The sequence below is a fragment of the Gadus morhua genome, chromosome 13 (genome assembly GCF_902167405.1).
Source record: "Gadus morhua chromosome 13, gadMor3.0, whole genome shotgun sequence".
NCBI lineage: Eukaryota > Metazoa > Chordata > Actinopteri > Gadiformes > Gadidae > Gadus > Gadus morhua.
This window is the reverse complement of record NC_044060.1, coordinates 18877611-18898921: the sequence shown is the minus strand read 5'-3', so window position 1 is coordinate 18898921 and position 21311 is coordinate 18877611. Positions and strand designations below refer to the sequence as shown.

General features: G+C 43.5%; 1 protein-coding gene across 3 annotated transcripts in view; it reads right to left on the bottom strand.

Annotated features, from left to right (window-relative positions):
• The window catches only part of tasora (transcription activation suppressor a), a 28029-nt gene extending 10743 nt beyond the window's left edge, over positions 1 to 17286 (bottom strand). Inside the window, exons 1-20 of one of the 3 annotated variants that reach the window (XM_030375865.1) lie at positions 16591 to 17286; positions 14559 to 14704; positions 14244 to 14336; positions 14004 to 14076; positions 13827 to 13918; positions 13485 to 13619; positions 11070 to 11200; positions 10772 to 10803; positions 10585 to 10690; positions 10372 to 10475; positions 10050 to 10153; positions 9872 to 9944; positions 9708 to 9782; positions 9433 to 9611; positions 9077 to 9340; positions 8108 to 8258; positions 6653 to 6781; positions 2912 to 3039; positions 2639 to 2801; positions 2250 to 2504 (exon numbers count right to left, since the gene is read on the bottom strand). In XM_030375865.1, the coding sequence (XP_030231725.1) occupies positions 2250 to 2504; positions 2639 to 2801; positions 2912 to 3039; positions 6653 to 6781; positions 8108 to 8258; positions 9077 to 9340; positions 9433 to 9611; positions 9708 to 9782; positions 9872 to 9944; positions 10050 to 10153; positions 10372 to 10475; positions 10585 to 10690; positions 10772 to 10803; positions 11070 to 11200; positions 13485 to 13619; positions 13827 to 13918; positions 14004 to 14076; positions 14244 to 14336; positions 14559 to 14704; positions 16591 to 16867 (2710 nt within the window). In that variant the 5' untranslated portion in view covers positions 16868 to 17286. The remainder of the gene's footprint in view (positions 1 to 2249; positions 2505 to 2638; positions 2802 to 2911; positions 3040 to 6652; positions 6782 to 8107; positions 8259 to 9076; positions 9341 to 9432; positions 9612 to 9707; positions 9783 to 9871; positions 9945 to 10049; positions 10154 to 10371; positions 10476 to 10584; positions 10691 to 10771; positions 10804 to 11069; positions 11201 to 13484; positions 13620 to 13826; positions 13919 to 14003; positions 14077 to 14243; positions 14337 to 14558; positions 14705 to 16590) is intronic. The other 2 variants (XM_030375864.1, XM_030375863.1) reach the window with 2 other exon arrangements.
• Between the last annotated feature and the right edge of the window lie 4025 nt (positions 17287 to 21311).

The window sequence follows — 21311 nt, the reverse complement described above, 5'->3', positions numbered from 1 at the left end:
AACGATTAATACAATTTGCATCTTAATGTAATAGAACAAGATTTGTCCATTGCATAGGCTACGATTTTTTGTGATTTGTTACTCTAACTGACTGGAGAACGGTAAGATTCATAATTTTTTTCTTCTACAATAAAATAGTTAAATAAAGATGTTCTAACATCAATTTGTGCATCAATTCATCTCAGCACATAGCCCTGGCCAAAAGGAAAGAGCAGTTTATATGTTGACTGCTTCCAATGTTGTGTTGGTCATACTATAGAATGATTTATTGCTTTTTTAGTGAATAAACAGAACATTAGGAAATTTACAAAGAAAAATCACATACTGAATCGCAATATTGGTTGAAATAATCACAATTCGATTATTTCCCCAAATCGTTCAGCCCTAGTCAAGTGGGGTTAAGAGATAAGTCTCACGATTTGGAGTGAATCCAAGCAATGGTCAGACACTTCCCCTATGAGGGAAGTTGTGCACTAGTTTGATTTAGCGTAGCGTTTTCTTTGTTGACACTGACGTAATTCATGAAGTTATGAAAACCAAACTTGGCCCACTTCAAAATCATGTGTTTATTGAGTTGAAAGGAAGGTTTCCTCTGCTTTCATTTGGTACAAACCATGTTTATGTGAATAGATTTGTAGATTCTTTTAAGTGGTGTTTTAAATTGATCTGAGTGCTAGAATTGAGTCAAACATAGACATACTGTATATGAGCCCAGGATCAAGATAGAAACCTGATACAATGTTCTATAGGCCAATTCCTTCCCTTATTTTGGGCTTTATCATCGTTAGTGTTCCCAAGCAGTTTATAGTGTCAAACATATGAGTGTCGTTTGTGGGAACGTCATAATAAAAAAAATAAAAAAAAATCTCGAGTTGAATTATTATGGATTATTACACGGCTCTTCTCAATGCTGTAGACTGCTCCATTCACTTTCATGGGCCTTCCCAACGTTCAGCTGTCAATTATTTGTTTATAACACGGCTCTTCTCAATGCTCACGTCCAGCATATTTGACCGCTGTCAAGGAAAGTGGATTTTTTGCCTCTGATTGGCGTAATCTGTATCACTCCGCAGTCCGGTAATTTATCAACCCCAGCGTATTCGGTTGCTAAGCGACATCGACGACTTTGGCGAACAATTTCTATGCTGATCAACGCTACGTAGCGTAGCCAGTACTAATAATACCAATACTCTTTGGCTGGGATGCAATGATGAGGCATCAGACAATCAAGTCATTTAAGCCTTAATACATAGGTAAAAAGCACCAGAGCAGGTTGCTAGTACCATGGACAGTATCAGAACGATAACCTGTTGAACTAAATGATGTGGTAGGCTACACCACGGGATGCATCTGCAGACCACTGCCACATAAATAAAGGTAAGACGTGATATTAATTGCATAAGATTTGCTGGTGCTGTGGCGAGGTCCTTTGTGGTTTTTGCACTCAAGTGGTCGGCTGTTTTAACTTGCAATTGATAGTCGGTCGAGTCAGTCTCTTGTTGACACAAAGTGACTTTTGGTCATTCTTGCTTTGCTTGATTTCTGAAATAATTGTGGGGTGGGGGGGGTCTATGAGTTTTGGTCAGAATGCCTGATGTAGGCTAGATTGGATGGAATGCGTGTTGTGTATTGAGAAAAGCAAGCTCATGTGATACAGCGTTCAGCTGTGCAAAAAATATTTTTTTCTTAATCAATCTTGACGACTTTTGTAGGGGTTTGCCCCTTCTGAACTTGAATACGCAGTTCATTTCCTTTCCTAGCTCCTCTTGTTTATGTTGGTAGCTTAGCCATGTCATGTCACATTGTTAACATTGGATACATGGAGCAGATTATAGTGGGTCATATGTCCAATACTTTTTGGAAACGTTTTCTTCATAAAACGTGCCAGACAGATTTTGTATACATTTTATTCCTTAGTAATTAGCTACATGGGTATGCCGTCTTTCAGAACCTTTCATTACATGCACTAAAGAGAAAAAAGAGTGCATCCTCATTGTAAACAGCACTTCTGAAAATGCACTTCCGAATGCGTCTCTGTCCCCAGCACAATTCAAAACAAACTGACGCCCGTGCCTAGTTGAAAAGTAAAAATCACACAACTAGTGGGAGGAAACTATTGATCAGAATAATCAGCTGTAAATTGATCATTGTGTTAATCGATTTGATTCAGTATTATCAAATACTATTTCATATTTACAAACACGAGACCTGACACACAGACAGACAGACAGACAGACACACCCTCTTACCTGCCGGTTGCCAGGGGGCGGGGGGCGGTAATTGGACCTCGACAGAGCCAGTCTGGAGCTCGTTAAAGGGACAGGTGGTGAAAGGTCCTGGGGGGGTTGAAGGAGGGGGGGAGGTAGGGATGGAGAGCTCAGGGGAAGAGGGGGGAACAGTGCTAGGGGCCCCAGTGGAGTTGCTGGGGTCCCTGGCCGTTTGCGAGAGGCGGGGGTCCCGGGGGGTATGCACCTGTTGCTGGCTGTACTTGTCACAACAGACACCTGAGGACACATTAACAGACACCCATTTAACCATCTCAGCTGGTGGAGAGCCAGACCTCAACACGTCTAACAGGCAGACAGACATATAGACAGCCTGACGGATGTATAGAAGAAGGACGGTTAGAGAGTCTGACCTGTAATGGGGATGAGAACCCAAGGGATAAGGTGTTCTTTGTCTCCTCCTCCCCTCCTCTCTTTCTCTTCCTCTTCCTGGGCCGCTGCTTGAGGAGTCAACTCCCCAGTGTGGGAGCCCGGGCTGAAGCCCTCCATGCTGCTCACACTTCCACCAGTCTGCACCTGGATACAGGCACACACACACACACATATTTTTGACTGCCAGTCAAATCTATTCAAATGCATTCTGCAGCTGAAGGACAATGGGTTAATGACAGGGATCGAAAGCTCACCTCCAGTTCCTGGTGTTTCCGGAGGTCCAGGTCACCGCTGTCGGGCAGACCCAGCCTGCCAGCAAGCCTGTCACGCGCTTCCTCTTCTGCACCACTCTGAATGGCTGCTTCACTGTGTTGGTTGAGACCTGAAAAAAATGATAGAATCCGTTCAAGAAGGCTTCTACAGATGCATCATTAAAATGGTACCTGCCAAGTTAACGAAATCCACATGAATTTTTTTTCTACGATCCAAATACATTCTGAGGTGAAGTCCCATCAACAAAACCTTAGAAACATTTGGGTTTTAAGACTCCCTGGACTGTAAAAGTAAATTTTACCAACCAATTAGGTTATTCTATTACAGTATGCACATATCCGTAATAACCAACAAGGTATTTCTACGTCAATAAACACATATCCATATCAACCAAAAACTTTCCTCTGTGTCAGTATATACAATCTATATCAAACAATAATCTTCTTCTTTGTCAGTATATACAATCCACATCAACCAATAACGTTCTTCTGTGTCAGTATACATCCATATCAACCATTAAGATTCTTCTACGTCAGTATACACATGTCTATATCAACTAGGGATGGACAAAATGATTCTTTTCCGGGAACTAGTTCTTTCAGTTCTGTTCACTATAACCATTCGTTTGTTTGATTCGTTCGTTTTGATTCGTTTTTACCCCCCCCCCCCCCCCCCCGTGAGACGGCCCTGAGCATAATTTAAGCGACATCTAGGCTCTACCCCCCAAGAAAATTGACAAGATATACTATTTAGTATAACCAAACGTCCCACCAATATTTATACCACTTGCTTACTCTCTATATGTCATTCATGGTTTTATATGTATAATTGTATTTTACTTTACATTTAATTCGTCATTATTCAGGCATTACAGAACTTTCATCGTCATAAATAAAAAATACGAACTGCAGTTTAATTTCTTTGTTTGTTCTTGAATTGACGTAGAATGGAGCAAAGACTCCTGGGATTGGGAAATGCGTTTATCCAATAAACAGATGCCTCCATCTGTTTATTGGATAAACGCATTTCCAAAATCTATTCTCAATTCTATTTTCGGAAATGTAGGGGGATATATGAGTGGCCCCACGTCGAATGGTATGACCCATTCGACGGTACCGCCTTGTCATTTGTTTACCCAGGTGCCATGGCAACACCATTGCTTTCTCTCATTGGCTGAATCTTTGAGAACGTTGTAGACTCAATCAATATAAGTCGCGGGGAGACGAAGCTCTGTTCGTTTGTATATTTTATTTACGTGACCATATTTTTGTTTTATGTTAAAAAAAAAAGAATCAAAGAACCAGTTCTTCTTGTTTTGGGGAAGCAGTTCTTGTCGTTCACGTTCGGGATTCGTTCGTTGTGAACGAATCGGTCGCGACCGACTCATCCCTAATATCAACCAATAAGGTTATTCTATTACAGTATGCACTAGGCCGGTGCAACGGATCACAAAACTCACGGTTCGGATCGTGTCACGGTTTTTGAGTAACAGGTCAGATCATTTTCGGATCAACAACAACAAAAAAGATAACAAGACAAATGTGACTTTAAACAAATCTTCAAATGTGTAAAACCAAATAAAGTGAAAAATTTGGTAAGAAACCTGCTTCCTATAAGCATAGTAAATATAAAAAAAAAAGTCCACATAAAATCAAATCAAAATAAAGTGCAATCTGAGGCATTATTCCTTCTTCTTTTCAAATAAAGTAAAATAAAAACTTTCCAAAGGAAGCACAGCAGACCTGGATTTACAACTTTAAATTCAGGATGACTGCATTGCCTGGGGAGAGTTTAGAGTCTACGCCCTCACTCGGCAATGCAGACATCCTCATTTTTTTTTTTTCATCAAGTATCGTAGCGAGATACAGTTTCCGTTGTGTTTCATTTGGCATTTTGTAAATCCATAGATTTGAAAAATACGAACACAGAAACCGTGTTTTGCTACGATACTTGATTAGGAACAACAACGAACACAACTAACCACTCGGTGAGCTGCACTTTTCTGAAAACGGACGTTTAGTGTTGTTTTAAGGACAGGTTTGTGAATGCCCAAAGCCAGCCATTCTGAAGCAGGAAGGGGCGATTCGAAATCCGCCAAATACCCGAGACGGGACCAAAAGTCAACATTTCGGTGTGTCAACCACTATAGACAAGACAAACCTGACACACAGGTAGACTGTTACGCCCCTCTTCACCCCACTGGCCTTGCCGTGGCCGTGCGATGGTCTTTGGGAGGTGCAGGGGCACCGTCGAGTTAAAAGTGCACACTCCAGCCTCAGAAGGGGGCTTACTTTCTGTGTTTGCTGCATCAGTGGAGCTGATTAGCAGCACCTGAACCGCTCATCAAGACTGGGGTTGGGAGCGACAGATTCCCCTTCCCATGGGGGATGCTTTTGGTCATGGGACTGCTGGCTGGTCGAGCCGCCTCTCTGGGATTTGTCTTTTCTTGTCTTTATGTTTTGGAGTTTGTTGTATATCTTAATGTCATGTCCTTTTCATATGTTTCTAGGGGTGTGACGATACACTAAGCTCACGAGACGAGACGAGACGAGACATTTGGTTCACAAGAACGAGACGAGACGAGATTTTAAGAAAACTACAATGACAAAATATATGACTGGACCAACAGACTTTCATTTAACCGAGTTGCACAAGCATTTTGAAATGTTTTATTATAACTCTTTACATGCATGAAATTGAAACTAAAACTACAATTTATAAAAGTTGGACTAAAATAAATTTAATTAAAGTGCAATATTATCTGCGAAACCAAATCAAAGTTCTAATCCATCAATACAGAGTGCAAATAGTGCAAACAGAGTCTGACCAAGTATGTCACTGACAACTTGGTATTGTCCGTGTCTTATCAGTCACTCTACTGCCATTCATCATTTCCGCCGGGTACCCAAAATGTTGCCAAACAAAGGATTTAAAAGTGGCGGGGGCATCTTCGACGGTAATACGGGTATTTTCCGACGTCATTCTGGTTGCCTATGGCTGCTTCCCCTGCTTCCCCTCCTTCTCCTCCGTAAGGTTCTGGCAGGCTAGACGTAGCAAAGGCGCATTACTGCCCCTACAGGCCACAAATAGAAGTTTGGATAGCTCACAAATCTCGCGAGACAGATCTTTAACGCGACGGGTAATATCGTCGAGTTTAATCTCGCGAGATCTCGTCGCACGAGATCTCGTCACACCCCTATATGTTTCTGTAAATAAATCCCACTGGTTGGGTTTTTGTAAAAGGTGTCCTTTGATGATTGGGGTCAAGGGTGGTTTGTTGTTAGCCCCAGTAGGGCCAACTAGAGGTGGGGCGCGAGACAGACATACGGAGCCATACAGGTAGATGCTGTAGGATTTAAGTGTTCCCTACGCGTTAATTAGTGAGAAGGGAATTGACCACTCGAGATTTATTGTGTGATTTATTGTAGAAGAGCATTCCCAAAGCATGCACAATTATTCTCTCTTGAGAAACTCTCGGGGCTCAATTATGTAGGGGTTGTATTCTTGTGAGAAAGCTGTTTGCCAGTGCGTTGCGAGTTGAAGCAATACATCACGACAAGGGCGAAAGGCGAGGTAACCTCCGCCTTCTCTGGAGCAGCTGAGAAAGGGAGCTCCGTCAGAGATAGAGTGCTAACAACGGAGTATTAATTATGGTTCATTACAACAGACAGGCGGAGGAGACAGGCAGGTAGACAGACAGACAGACAGACAAACAGGCAGACCTGAAAGAATGTTGAGAAGATTGTTGGCAGCCTCAGGTCCGTCTCTTCGGAGATCCACGTCCTTCAAAACCCCTGAACCAATTACAGAGGAGAGAGAGCAGCCGGGGGCGGGCTTTGGGCTGCTGTCAGCTAGAAAGAGAGCACGGGAGAATGATTGGTTGTATTGTGTGTTTTCTTTTTTACATTAAAAGGGGACATATTATACCACCAGGTGGGAGTGTGATTAGCAGTTACAAGCCATTTGAAAGTCTGCGTCTTCTGACATCACTATTGGGTGTGTCCACCTAGATGTGAGCTGGATAGATGAGCGACGTTTGCTTCCGTCCACTGGGTAGGCTGGTAGACTGATCTATCCAGCATACATCTAGGAGGACACGCCAACTAGTGATGTCAGAAGAGGCAGATTGTCAACGTTTAACTGGTCGTCATTCATATTTCTGCTGACCCCACGTTCGCAAAATTTCCAAGTTGGGGCTCAAGAGACACAAAGCAGAGCTGCCTGCATTGACAGTTCCACGTAACGTTGAACTGAACACGAGGGGGCTCCGCGCCACTTCCAAGCAAAAATAGTAAAAACTCTGAAAATGAACTGCTGAAAAGCGGTTGGTGTATCGCAACCAACAGGCTTAATGAAACAAAAGCAGCCTATGCATGCTCCGTGCTCCACCAATCAGCGATCACTTGCCACAAACTCTTGCAACACTGTTGTAGTATTTCTGGCGTTCTGTGTTGCTGGTAAGACGAGTACCACATCGGAAAAATACGTCCATTCCTTACACAGAAGGTCCAGGCTCTTGTACTGCATCTCCCTTCTGGCTGGCCTGCCTGCATGCGCCACTCGTCCTCTTTGGCTCATCCAGATTAAAGGAGGCCGACTATTTCCTAAGTTCTCCTACACGACACGTCTCCCCGACATACTGCACTGGCTACCTGTGCCAGCCCCAATCCGATTAAGGACACTGGTTCCCTACTGTGCCGCTGACAGATCAGGCCCCTCCTCCATCCAGGCCAAGGTCAAACCAGCACGTCCCATACGCTCCATGACTGAGAAACCACTTGCTTCTCCCTGACTACGTCAGAACCCCAGCAGCCGCTCGACACAATCTTGATTGTTCTGCGTCCTGGTTCGACAATTGTGGCACGAGCTCCCCGATGGCCTCTAGCAATTATAAGCAGTGGCTGAGATTACTATTGAAGTTGTACCCACGTCAATGTTTGCTGCACTTTTTTGTTGGTTTATTTTCATCGTTGAATAAAAAAGCCAAGTGGTAGAAGCTAGACTCAAGAGTCAAGCAAGAGAAACTCAACTCCAGAAGCAAGACGCTACAACCTAAACTCCAGAAGCAAAATGCAACAAACTAAACTCCAGACGCTAAATTCTAGAAAATAAGCATTAGAAGCTAAGTGAATGTTGCCAAGTGTAGGAAGCAGAGCACTAGAAGGTCGCACCCTCACCTGTTAGACAAGCTCCTGGCTCTTCCCCTTGGTATATTCTTTTGAGTGATGGGTCAGTGAGCTCCTCCAGACTCCTCTTCCTCCCCTGTGGTGCCTCTTCGTCCCGGGCTCCTGCTGTCCTGGGGTCACGCACACTGCTCCTCTTGAACACCTGCTCCAACAACACACACACCAACCTCTGCTCCATCAACACACACACCAACCTCTGCTCCATCAACACACACCCCAACCTCTGCTCCATCATCACACACCAACCTCTGCTCCATCAACACACACACCAACCTCTGCTCCATCAACACACACACCAACCTCTGCTCCATCAACACACACACCAACCTCTGCTCCATCAACACACACACCAACCTCTCCTCCATCAACACACACACCAACCTCTGCTCCATCAACACACACACCAACCTCTGCTCCATCAACACACACACCAACCTCTGCTCCATCAACACACACACCAACCTCTGCTCCATCAACACACACACCAACCTCTGCTCCATCAACACACACACCAACCTCTGCTCCATCAACACACACACCAACCTCTGCTACATCAACTTCATTTAAACACGTCCGCTGTTCTATTTAATATGTCAATAATATAATAATAATAGTAATATGTTAGTACATAGTCAACTTCAGAGACCTGGTATGTGTTTATAACGTATGGTAAGAACGTGTCAAAGTGTTGGAACATAGTAGCTAAAATGTACTTAGTAAATGGTAGTCGCGCTTAGTAAAGTAAAGTCCTACATACCAACAAGTAGCAGGGTATAGTAAACATGGACTGTAACAATGAATGGATTTAGCATCTGTGACGTCCCCCATTGGCTTAAACATGAGCCTTCTATTGCCTGTGCTATTTTTCGAGATCGATGTGACCAGCAGTGGAAAAGACAACGCGTGGTTACACAGAGTAAAGTGCGTCAAAGCACGGTATGGTGTAAAACGTGTAGGAACCTTCAAAGGGATGGTGTGCTCAGGGACCGGCTCCGCGCCCGGCTCTGTCAGTGGCTCCGCCCCCTCCGGCTCCTCCTCATCGGGAGGTGGGTGGAGCTCCAGCAGGCGGTTGGCGTGGCCCAGGGGGAGCTGGTAGAAGACCGGGCTGTAGAGGTAGGAGCGCAGGTAGCCCTCCATGTTGAGACGGTGGTGTTTGGGAGCCGGAAACAGCTTTCCTCTGTCATCCAGCTTAGAGTCATACACTGGCGTGGGGTAGGCCCGCACCTGCACAGTGACATCACATAGCACTCAGTCATATAACAATACAGTCAATCGCGGTCGTGTACATCTTTCCATCAGATTATTCTATATAGTACCGTGCGGTCCCTCCTGCCGGCCAGGTAGAGACCAGCTTGTCTCTCCACACCAGCCGCCAGCTCGGTGGGGGGGTTGGCCCGGGCCTTGACCAGCGCGTGATGGAGCGCTGGGACGAATTGCCCCAGCTCCACCCCCCGAGGTACAAGCCCCGTGGCATCATAGGAGGACGGACAGCCTCCTAAGGAGGAGACATCTCATTAGCATTCTGGTGTGTGCGTGCGCGTGTGTGTGTGTGTACGTGTGCGTGTGCATGTGCGTGTGTGTGTGCGCTTACTGGGTCTAGCCATGTCTCTGGACTCTGGGAAGACGAACAGGGCCTGAAGACATCTCTTCCACAAGGCTGGTCTCTCTGCAACACATAATGGAGGTCACACACACATATATATGTTCACATTTACAAATATACACTATGCATACGTGTGACGTCTGATGCCCTACCAGGAGGCGCGGCCATTTGGACACTGGAAAGCAGGATTAGGAAGCCACTATCAGGAAGTGGACATAATAGAACCTGCAAAAGACACACGCATACACATTACAAATAACAGGTCTGGAGCGGGAATTTCAACCAGTCCTACCAGGAGGTACCACCAGTCCTAACGGTAATACGACGTACCAGTTTCCTCTCCTCCAGCTGCAGCAGTAGTTTGCTAGCGTCGGGTCCGGAGCCTCTCCGCTCCGACACCTCCAGCAGACTACAGAACCAGCCGCTCTTCACCACTACACACACACACACACACACACACACACACACACACACACACACACACACACACACACACACACACACACACACACACACACACACACACACACACACACACACACACACACAGCTGGATTTTCCACTAGGGCTTCAGAGGTCAGTGTTTCACCCCACCTTCATTGCTGACATTGTTTTGACCTCACTTTCATGGCTGCAAGTCTTTTGACCTCACCTTCATGGCTGCCAGTGTAGAGGTTCCAACAGAACAGAGAGGCGGGGAGGTGCTCGGTCACACGGTTCAGACTCATCAGCCAATCAATCTCCAGCTTTTCTGGTCTGGCGGGAACAGAGAAAAAGGCCAGTAGTTACTTGATCTGAGCAGGAGGATAGACATGAATGGCTGAGGGGAGGAGGAGGGGACTCGTAGTTGTCCAGTGTTACTTACAGGCTGCAGGGCAGGAGAGGAGGGGAGAAGGAGAGCAGGGAGAGATGGAGCAGGTGCTGTTCTCCTTTCACCAGGGCCCCGCTCCACACCACAAACTGAGCACGCTCTGACACAAACACACAAACTCTTGCATTATTCTTTCGCTTCAAATGAAAAGTCAACAACATAACAGCTGGGCTGGGCTTACCTTTACTACCGCCTGCTGATTGGCTGTTCAATCTGTTCGTCAAACAAATCAAGAAAGGGGATAAGTTATTGCTAAAGAATCACTTACTTTGACAAAAACATACTGTTTTGGTCATGGAAGTCAAAATTATGTTTATTGTCTCTATGATATAATATCTAATAAAATACAAAAAGTGTAAAAAGGGAAGTGGTGCCCCAATCGAGGAGCGAAATAAACGATGTTACTTATTGCTCAGTTGGAGCCAGTGAACCGTGCTATAGTTGTTCATATCATCGTTGTAACTGTTGTGTGGTCCTACCTGGGAGGGGGGAGGGGCTTGCTTGGGAGCGGGGTATCTTTTCCTTTGAACGAGTAAGAGACCACAGCGTAGGGACACACCTGTCGGGGCTGCGGTCTCACCTCGTCAAACCAATACTCGTAGAAGTATTGCTGAGGGCACAGCAGGCGGGTGAACATTCAGTAAAACGCATAGAAAGAAGAAGGCAATAGCAACGAGAGCTGCCTTGTTCCTACAGGATGTCATGTAAACTACCGGATGGGATGGAGCTAGAGGATGTGAACTACAGGGTGTGATCTTAACTACAGGAGGTGAGCTACGCTACAGATGTGATATACATTACAGTATGAGAGCTATAGGACTTGATGTGAACTACAGATATGGATGTAAACTATAGGATTTGATCTACACCACAAGACGTCACCTACAATACAGGATGTGATGTTGTATACAGGATGTGATGTGAGCAACAGGATATGATGCGAGATACAGAATGTGATGTGGGTTGCAGGATGTGATATGAGCAACAGGATGTGATGCGAGCTACAGCAGGGGTTGACACTAAGGTTTCAAAAGCACTTGCCCATCGGGCAAGTAAGGGTCAGGTTCAACTTGCCCGAATGTAATGTTCACTTGCCCAAATTATAATCAGAATCGTGAACGGGCCTCTTTTTGCCAGGCACCCGGCCTGGTTTTGGGGGGGCTCAGAAAAATTCTCCTAGCTCAGACTGAAGCTGAATGTTAGCTTCAGCACATAAAATAACAAACTTCTCTTTGTTTACTTATTTATCGAGCGCTCACATCGTGCCATGAAGTGATTTCAGTCCACCGTTCCAACCTATTAAAGCTATCGCCAAGTTATATGTAGACCTGCATGATTTTATGCAAATGTACATGACTAAATGTCAGAGGTAGTAGCAAAGATATGTCTTTTTAACTTTTAAGTTTCTTGTAGCTCTAACTGAATAATCACAATCGCGTTTCTAGTAGGGTTGTAAGTCACGATACTGGATTTTCTAACTTCAATACTATTCCTGGAAAAAGATCGATATTCTATACCATTTTTGATATCGGGGGAAAAGTTTTGTTCAGGAAAGAACATAACAAAAGTAAATAGATTATATCTCCACAACTGCAAGGGCGATAATGTCATCTTTGGGCCAAAAGAAAGATTGTTGTGCAAGTGAAATATTCAATGGGGATAATACTTGGTTAAAGTGAATAAAGCCATGGAACACAGCATAAGTGGAAGATAACATTTCCACCTGAAATAATTATCAGTATCAGTTGGTCGTTATCAGTTGGGAGCGCTGTCTTACTATGAGACACAAATAAAGGTAGATATCTTACAATTTTGACACTTGACACCTCTATTTAAAGTTCAGGGCAATTGAATGCACCAAGCCAAACACTCGCAAATAAATATATGGCCACTAGATTGCGCTGAAGAATATGTTTTCTGATTGAAGGCAATTTACCTATTTCCTAAGAAACCTTCTCTTATTCATTAATTGAAAACACCATGTTAAGTTGCAAAATCTGGCCCAGAAACTGGATAATCTGTTTATGGTGGTTTTATTAGATCAGAATCAACTTTGTGGACAAAAATCACAAAGGTAATACTTCATTTTTGGTTGTTAAAAGAAAAGGGGACGTTTCTTCTTAAGTTGTTATTTGCGAGTTTTAGTCACAGAATGATATGGTTTGGACTGTTGGAATAAGTGGAGGCTCAGCTTTCATGTAATATATAGTTTGTGAGGGTCCAATTTCGTGAAAAAGATCGCTATTGCTGTGTGCATGTGCACAGTTATGAAACCCAAAACCGTGTTCTTGACTTTCCTTGATAATTTGCCTCAATCCAAAGTACTTCCAAACTGCACTCCTCCATCACTACTCCATTTAACTTCTACCTAAACCGTTCGCGGAGGTGCTGCACTTGAGATGCTAGCTGTGTTGGCTAACCTTTAGCGAATCACTGCCAGAGACCGCACTGCGAGTGAGTGACAGAAGGCGGGGCTATATTCGCACTGAAGCGATGCGTGTCTGTTAACTCGCTTTTCCGAGAGAAGAGAAGACAGCGCGCTGATCAATTGCAAATACTTCTATTTTGTGTGGTTTTGAGGAACAAAAGGTTGTTCTGCCGTTTCTAAAAACATTTGAATAAATAGCTTTTATATTAACATCCACCCAAAATCCACTTGCCTGTTCGGGCAACCAGAAAAAATCTCAACTTGCCCAAACATTTTTTTTACTTGCCCCGGGCAAGCGGGCAACCGTTAGTGTCAACCCCTGTACAGGGTGTGATGCAAACCACAGAATCTGATCTGAGCAACAGGATGTGATAGGAGCATTATTATGGGAAATTCCTGAAATACAGGAATTGCTTTCCAGGTAGTGCGCTACAGGAAGTGAGCTAGAGGGACCGCGGAGACGTACCTGTGTGAGCTCGAAGGCACGGTACGAGGTCAGTGAGGTGACCTTGCTGGCATTTTTGGAAACGTGGCTGTCGAAGCGCGGCGTGGGGTCCAGGAGGTTCTTGGACATACTTTCATAGATGCTCTTCACCTTCCCCTGTACGCGCGCACACACACACACACACACACACACACACACACACACACACACACACACACACACACACACACACACACACACACACACACACACACACACACACACACACACACACACACACACACACACACACTAGGGTGAGTCAGAGAATCGCTGACACAATGACAGATATTTCAGATTAGTGGTGTAACCTTTGACCCTTACCTTCATGACCTTGAAGATGAGGATCTCCCCAGAGGAGCCAGGGCTGAAGGAGTTGTTCTGGAGCAGGTCAGAGAACTTTGACAGATACACTCCTGGACACAAAACACATAAAGTATGAGAGCGGGTCTTCCTACTCTAGCAAGGGGGTTAGCAGGTTATTGGAAGAGGGGGTCAAACCTTTACTGGGGTTCCCCAGAGCCGTGACCCAGCTGTGTCCCGTCAACAAGCCCTTCTCACACATCCACGGCAGCTAAACACAAGTCACATTCTGTTACCCCACAGTAAATAAAATACATTTGCTTACCACACACACAGTCAATACATTTCACACCGTTACTATAGTCAATAGATTAAATATAAATTTAATCTAAATACTGTTACCAAACAATCAATAGATTACATGTGTGTGCATGTTACCTTGACAGCATCAGCTAATAAGAAGCAGTAGCTCTCCTCCAGCTCGTTCTCCGTCCTCCCTTCACTCTTCATCTCCTTTCTTTTCTCCACAAACTAACACACACACACACACACACACACACACACACACACACACACACACACACACACACACACACACACACACACACACACACACACACACACACACACACACACACACACACACACACACAATTTTCATCTTATTCTGTTTTGTCCACCCTTCCTCCATCCTCGTCATCCACTCCTCACCACACCATTCTCGGTCTGCTATAAACTCCTCCTCCTCCTCACCTGTCCCTCCAGCACAGCATTGTGCACCAGTCTAGGCTTGCTGTAGGTGAAGCAGAGTGAGGAGCTGCTGTCCTTGTAGCTGGACGTTAGGATGGTCAGCATGTCCTCAAACTCCCTGGACTCGCTTGACACATACTGGAACAGAGCTGCACACAGACAGACATGTAGTTAGGCAGACAGACTTGTATTTATTTATTTTATTTCACCTTTCTCTAACCAGGTTAGTCCCTTGAGGTTAAACATATTTTAAGAAAGACCTGAACAAGGAGGGAGTTAGTACATGAAGTTACACATACATTAGACACAACATAGCACAGATATAAGTAAATAACGACTATAATTCCAAAGAGTTTGTGCTTCCCTGTTAAACCACAGCTTGCCATGTGCTGAAGCAGAATTTTCTTCTGCAGTCTATTCCTGTAAGTATTGCTTTAAGTAAATGTATCAATGGATTCTCCAGATGCATTTAATGTTTTAGATTGAAACAGATATATACTGGGAATTTACCAACTTTCTTTGTTGGTGTGGACAACTGTTCCTTCACTCCTATATATTTCATGTCTAAGGAGGAATTCTCAGCTTCAGATAAGTCAACGACCCCAGGCCTTTGCGCTGATCCTAAATAGTTGCTAAAATCTGAGACATAGCAGATCCATTGTAGTCGCATAAAAACAACATTAAATAACCCAGTAAAACCCTATAGTTTCTTGGGGGGAATGATGTTGCCTTGTCCTAGCATAGCAGTATTGTAGCAGTATTGTAACAACATTAGCAGTGTCTGGAACTACAAGAAACGTATGGTGGGCGGCTGGGCACAGACTACAAGGTTTTAAATTGTTTTGGTCAACACACTTCCCGAAGCCATTCATGGACCGCCCCGATTCGACTCTTATAACCGAAACTCTCGCTAAACTATCGCGAGAAAACGTAAAGTGCGCCTAAATCACGGATGTAAACAAACATGGCTGATGATATTCGGTGTTTACAATGAATAGTAATATTAAAATCGATATATCCATTGCTATTGTTTGATGTCATTGAACCTACTCGTTGAATCAGATTTATATATAAATAAAAGCTACTGCTTTACTGCAAAGCTTCATAACCATAACCACTTAATTCTCTCTAGCTGCACCCTTTAAAATCATGTAGTCCTACAGGTTCGAATACATTCTTTAAATAATGTAATAAACAAAATACCAACATCAGAACAAAGACCATGACCACTAACCAATCTAATTTCCAGACATGACATCTAGGGTTGCCAACCCTATTAATAAACATTAAAAAAAATGATTTGGACATTAATGTTTTGGTTAATACTCTCCCATATCGCTCTTGAAAAGAAATGTCTATTTGCGCTCAGCGTTCTCGGATCATATATTGGAGCGCCTCAGACTACATGATTTAGCGGGCGCCGTGCGGTGTGTACGTTACGCAGCATCACACATCTGGCCCACTGTACATGTCGAAATCACCACAGCTGGCTTTCAGCGAGAAAATGAAATAATTAAAAAGAAATATTCAGTCTTTAAAGTAAACTACTTTGAAATCAATCCACTTCTCACAACCCCTTTCTCATTTTAACTTCACGTCTCCCCTTCTGTCACCTTCCCCAGAGCACACTTCACGTCCCACCAGCACAGGAGAGATACTCATACCCCGAAGCTGTACTACCAGTCCCCATCTACAGGTAGCCCTCAAGTTAAGGTACACATCTAGTTGATATTGTTAAATAGTCAACGGCTCTGCTAAATGAGTCCACAATGCAGGTTACCAAACATACTCTGAAGGCTCTGGTCTAATCATCTTGTGTGATCTGGTAAAAAAAAATCAAGTGTGGATGCTGGTCCTTTTTCAGGGATTATATGAATTAAGAATCCTAACAGAAGTCATCCATTTCGGCAAATAATTGTAACATTTAATAAATCGCAGGTAACAGGAAGACGTTGAATAAACGCCGATGAGAATGGTAGAGGGGATACAGTGTTGTTATTAAAACATAAGCAGCATGCTGTTTTGCTAGGCACACCTCTCGTCTCCTTGTTCTTCCTCGGGATGTGGAACTTGAGCGGCTCCATGGGCATGTGTCTGAGGTGCACCGGGTTCGAGGCCGAGGACTTTCTCTCCGACAGCTTGGTTTCCGGGCAACTCAGAAGGTCTATAACCTCAGACCCTCGGTGATCTGAAGCCGTTGGAGACCCACAACTGGGACTCAGTCCGCCATCTTGGCTGTCGGCGGCAGATCTGTTGCTAACGTTACTCCCCGCGGCAGACGGGTTTCTCCGTCCACTACGTGCGTCCTCCATCGTCGAAGCATCAAGCGATAAATAGTTCTCTCATTGGCCGTTACTTTGTTTCTGGTCTCCAGCCGGTGTCGCAAGTTGGCAGGGCTGTTATCCAAGGAACCATGCTCCGTTCCCCGAAATGAAAACACACTGAACTAGGGAAACACACAGCTTCATGCAGCCAGGCAGCTGATTGGCTGAGGGTTCCGGAGCACAGAACACGTGGTTAACCTTGAGTACCATTGTCAAACAGCGACACCTGGAGGCCCAGAGTGGGGGACGCATTAAAGGGGACATGAAAACAACACTTTTCCAGGGTTTTGGGGTGTTGTTTGGGTTACTGGTGCTCCCACACGCCTACAAACCCACGCATCATCTCACTCATGATTTCACGACCAAAAACATTTCCAGAAGACCTGGTTTTGTAATATTTCCATATAGTCCACAATCATGCATCAACATTTTAAATATATTTTTGGTTGTTATATTTGCAACAAGGGTTTACAAATTATAATTACATGTGTCCATCTTAAAACACCATTTTCAGAAACTCATTCAAAAACTTATTTGCAATGTGAGAAATGTAATAAACGAGAATATATGAGAATGCTGAACGTCCACATCAATATCTTTAAGACATGTACAGCTTTGCAAAACCATGTGAAGGCGATGCATACAGGCCACTTGCAACAATATTTTAAATATTTTCTTCTCTATTACTCACAACATAGTTTTAAAAACTATTAATTTATCCCGTTTCAGAACACTACTTTCTGTAACTGATTTAAACATATTTGCACTGGGAGGAAATGCCCAAAACAGAATAAAGTCCAAAAAAAAATCGGTAGTAATGATTATGCTGCCGTAATGACGGTAGTAATGATTATGCTTTTTTAATAAAAAAAGAAAATATATATATATATGTATATTGAAAAAGAAAATCATTGGCACACTTTTTTTAAGTGTGCCAATGATCATGCTGCCCCGTGCCAGTGTGGGACGCGTGCCTAGGGTTGACGACCCCTCGACTACACCATCAGGCGACCGAAATGATAGCGAAAGGGTGCATAATAGTGTTTTTGGCTGGGTTGTAGGCAGTGGAGGGAAACACAACATTAGGTTTTAAATAACTGGTGTAATGGCCTCTTCATTTTGGAAACAAGATAAATACCATGGTCTATAATAACATGGGCAGTCGGTTTGCTGTGTTCTTTTTGGAAATAGGTCGCCGAGTCAGGATCGCTTATAACTCATTTTAATCTGGTAAAGGTTTGGACTAGTCTCTATGAAGCAAAAGGAGGGGAATTGTATAGGCACGCGTGGAGATACGATTAGTAGGGCATCTGATGGATGCGTTACCTGGAGCGTTCTGGCCCCCTAGGCTGTGTTGTGACTTTAAAGTAGGGCCCGACCAATATTGATTTTTGAGTGCCGATGCCGATGCCGATTATTTTCTGAGAAAAATTACGATTACGATTGAATCGGCCGATTAAAAACCAATGAAAGAAAAGCATATAAAACGTAGTTTTTGACACCTTAAATATACTTTAAACACTTTGTGAATTGAATGCAGAACCTTTGAGTGTTTTAGAATACATTTACAGTCAAAAATGAGTGTAATGTAAAATGTAAAATAAATAACTAACTCCCAATGTGCTGCGCTCGTGAGCAGTGACTAACACGTGCGTGCTGAGCAGTATGGTCTCACCGTTAGAGTCTACAGTATAACAAATTAACATGGCCTGGGACCTAAAGAAAAACAGGCACAACATGCTCAAACAACGCGTCTTGTGTACATTGGTGAGGTGAGCTGCCTGAGCGAGCGTGCTTTCATGTTGTACGGTAAAATTCAATCTCCTCTTTTTTACTCCAGCTAAAGTTGTTAGTTAGCAAGGCGAGTAGGAGTGCAATCTGCAGGATATAACATTTCTAAAAAAAAAAATTAAAAAAAAAAATCGTTTGTAATCGGCGTCTCTTTGGCAGATGTTGATTATTTTAAAAAAGGCTATAATCGGCCGAGTAAATCGGCAGGCCGATGAATCGGTCGGGCCCTACTTTAAAGATTAACTGAACTGAAATTTGAAGTTAAGTTGATATAACAGATTAATTGTCTGCCTTCTCATTGGTACAATTACTAAAAAGCGCTGAACTTGCTAAAAGGGATTAAATTGTACGGTGAAAGGGGTGAAAGTGTTACAGGGCGCCGCCATGTTGGATTTGAACATCAGCTATGTCACTGGCATGGTAACCTACTCCTACTCTGTGGCTCTAGCAGCCATAGCAGGTAATGAGTCAGGCTCTGAGGCTTGCTGAAATGGCTACAGAAAAGCAAACAACCAGGTCTACAGGAGGATCATCTTATTGCATTCCCCCTGGCTGCATTAATGAATTATATAGGGCCAAGGCAGCTGGGGTAATCATACATTTCCACAGGCTACCTTTGAATAGGAAACCAGCCCTTAATACATGGCTGGCACTGGCAGCCTTAAAACGGACTAACCCTCCGATGTCAATCAGCCCCTGTCATGTCAATCTCCACAAGCTAGCACTCCAACCATAAAGTGTATAAACTATTACTCTGACGATATCACAGATCTATGTTCCCAAGCTGCTAATTAAACCACGGCGGGTCTGTAAACAGAAGTTCCACAAATGTCCCTTTCTATTCACCCTGTTGTTCGCCGACTAGCCGATTGGTGATGCAGAGTGTCAAGTAAGGTAGATTTCTTGGAGTCCAGGAGACAGGGCGGAGGTAGAGATGTCTGGGAGGATAAGGTCTGGGGAGGCATGGGCTGTTGGGGAATTACCAAGGCCTAGGGAGATGTGGGGGTTTTACCAGCAGGGGCTGAATGATGTTAAAGAGGCATGAATTTACATATGTCAGTTTTACTTATGTATCAGTTTTACGTATCAGTTTTATTCATGTATCAATTAAAAATCATATATCATGTATTAGTATCATCATAAATCTATCATTTTCTTTGTTTTAGTATCATCATAAATCGATCTTTTTCTTTTATATCTATCATTCATGATACAATTTATCATGTTGTTTTGACACAATCGATTATGGAAGAAAGCCCTTAAAAAGATGAAAGCACTTGTTGGTGAAATCATGTTGTCCTACACTTATGACATGTTGTATTGTTGTATTGTTTGTCATTTTATGATCTTACACTTATGATATGTTGTATTGGTGTATAGTTTATCATTATATATACAATATACACTTATTAGTATAATTTGTGGAGCAAGTATGAACAATCTGAAGGCAGAGTGCGTGCCTGAGAGTACATGCCTGAGAGTATCCCTTCCATGGCGAGTTGGAAAGGTACCAAGGTCACAGAACTGATGCAGGCCCGCTGCATAGGATAGATAAGAGAAAGGGGAGGTAACAGAGGTAAAACTTCTAGATAAAAAGAGATGGAAAACGCAGAGACAACGAGAGATCAACCCGACGGGGGCTCCATGCAGGACATCCTCTCTCTACAACACTCTACAGATACCTACAGCCTTACCCTCCCGGCGCAAGGGGAGATCTCTGCCTTAGCCCAACGGGGCTATGAAGGCTACTGGCTGTGGAACCATTTGATGAGACCTTCCTGGCTGTGGGACCATTTGATGAGACCTTCCTGGCTGTGGGACCATTTGATGAGACCTTTCTGGCTGTGGGACCATTTGATGAGACCTTCCTTCCTTAGCCTTTCCGTGACACTTTGGGCCTTGCAAAAAAAACTATGCAAATTAGCCATGGGATGTAGGCGGTTGCGGCTCTCTAGCCAATCAGAGAGCTTGTTACATCCCATGGCTAATTTGCATTGTTTTACCAGTGCAAGGCCCAAAGTGTCACGGAAAGGCTAAATGGAGAGGCTAAAAGGAGAAGCTAAATGACTAAGCAAATCTAATAGCTAATAGGAAAAGGTAAAGCAGCGGGAAATGGAAACGCAAAAGTCAATGTAATCGCCCTTTTAAATGTCTGATTAAAATCTGTATTCTTAATCCAATTTGTGAATCCAGTTATTTATTTCTCTTTTTAAACTGCATTTTCAACTATATTTTTAAATTGCATCATTTATTTATGAATTCATAAATTAATTTTTAAATAATGTACTTATTGACTGCTTTGTATTTTGTATTTCTTTATAACTATTTCCGTGACACTTGTGGTCCTCCATATAAAGGGAGCAACCCGTATCAGTGCGGGGGCCACTCGTTTCCCCAAGGGAGCTACGGACATGAGGAGAGATAAGACTCCCTCTCTCCTTTCTTCTCACAGCTGAGGGAAGTGTTGGATGTAGTGTAGAGAGGTAAAAATCAGGTATCTAAATTATTGTAGATTAAATCAGATTTATAGACAAACCCACCAAGATGTGTTCCAGATAGGCCTATTTTATATCACTTATTTAGAAGTGTCACTGACGGCATTTTATTAGTCAATTATATGTATTATCATACTTTTTTGATG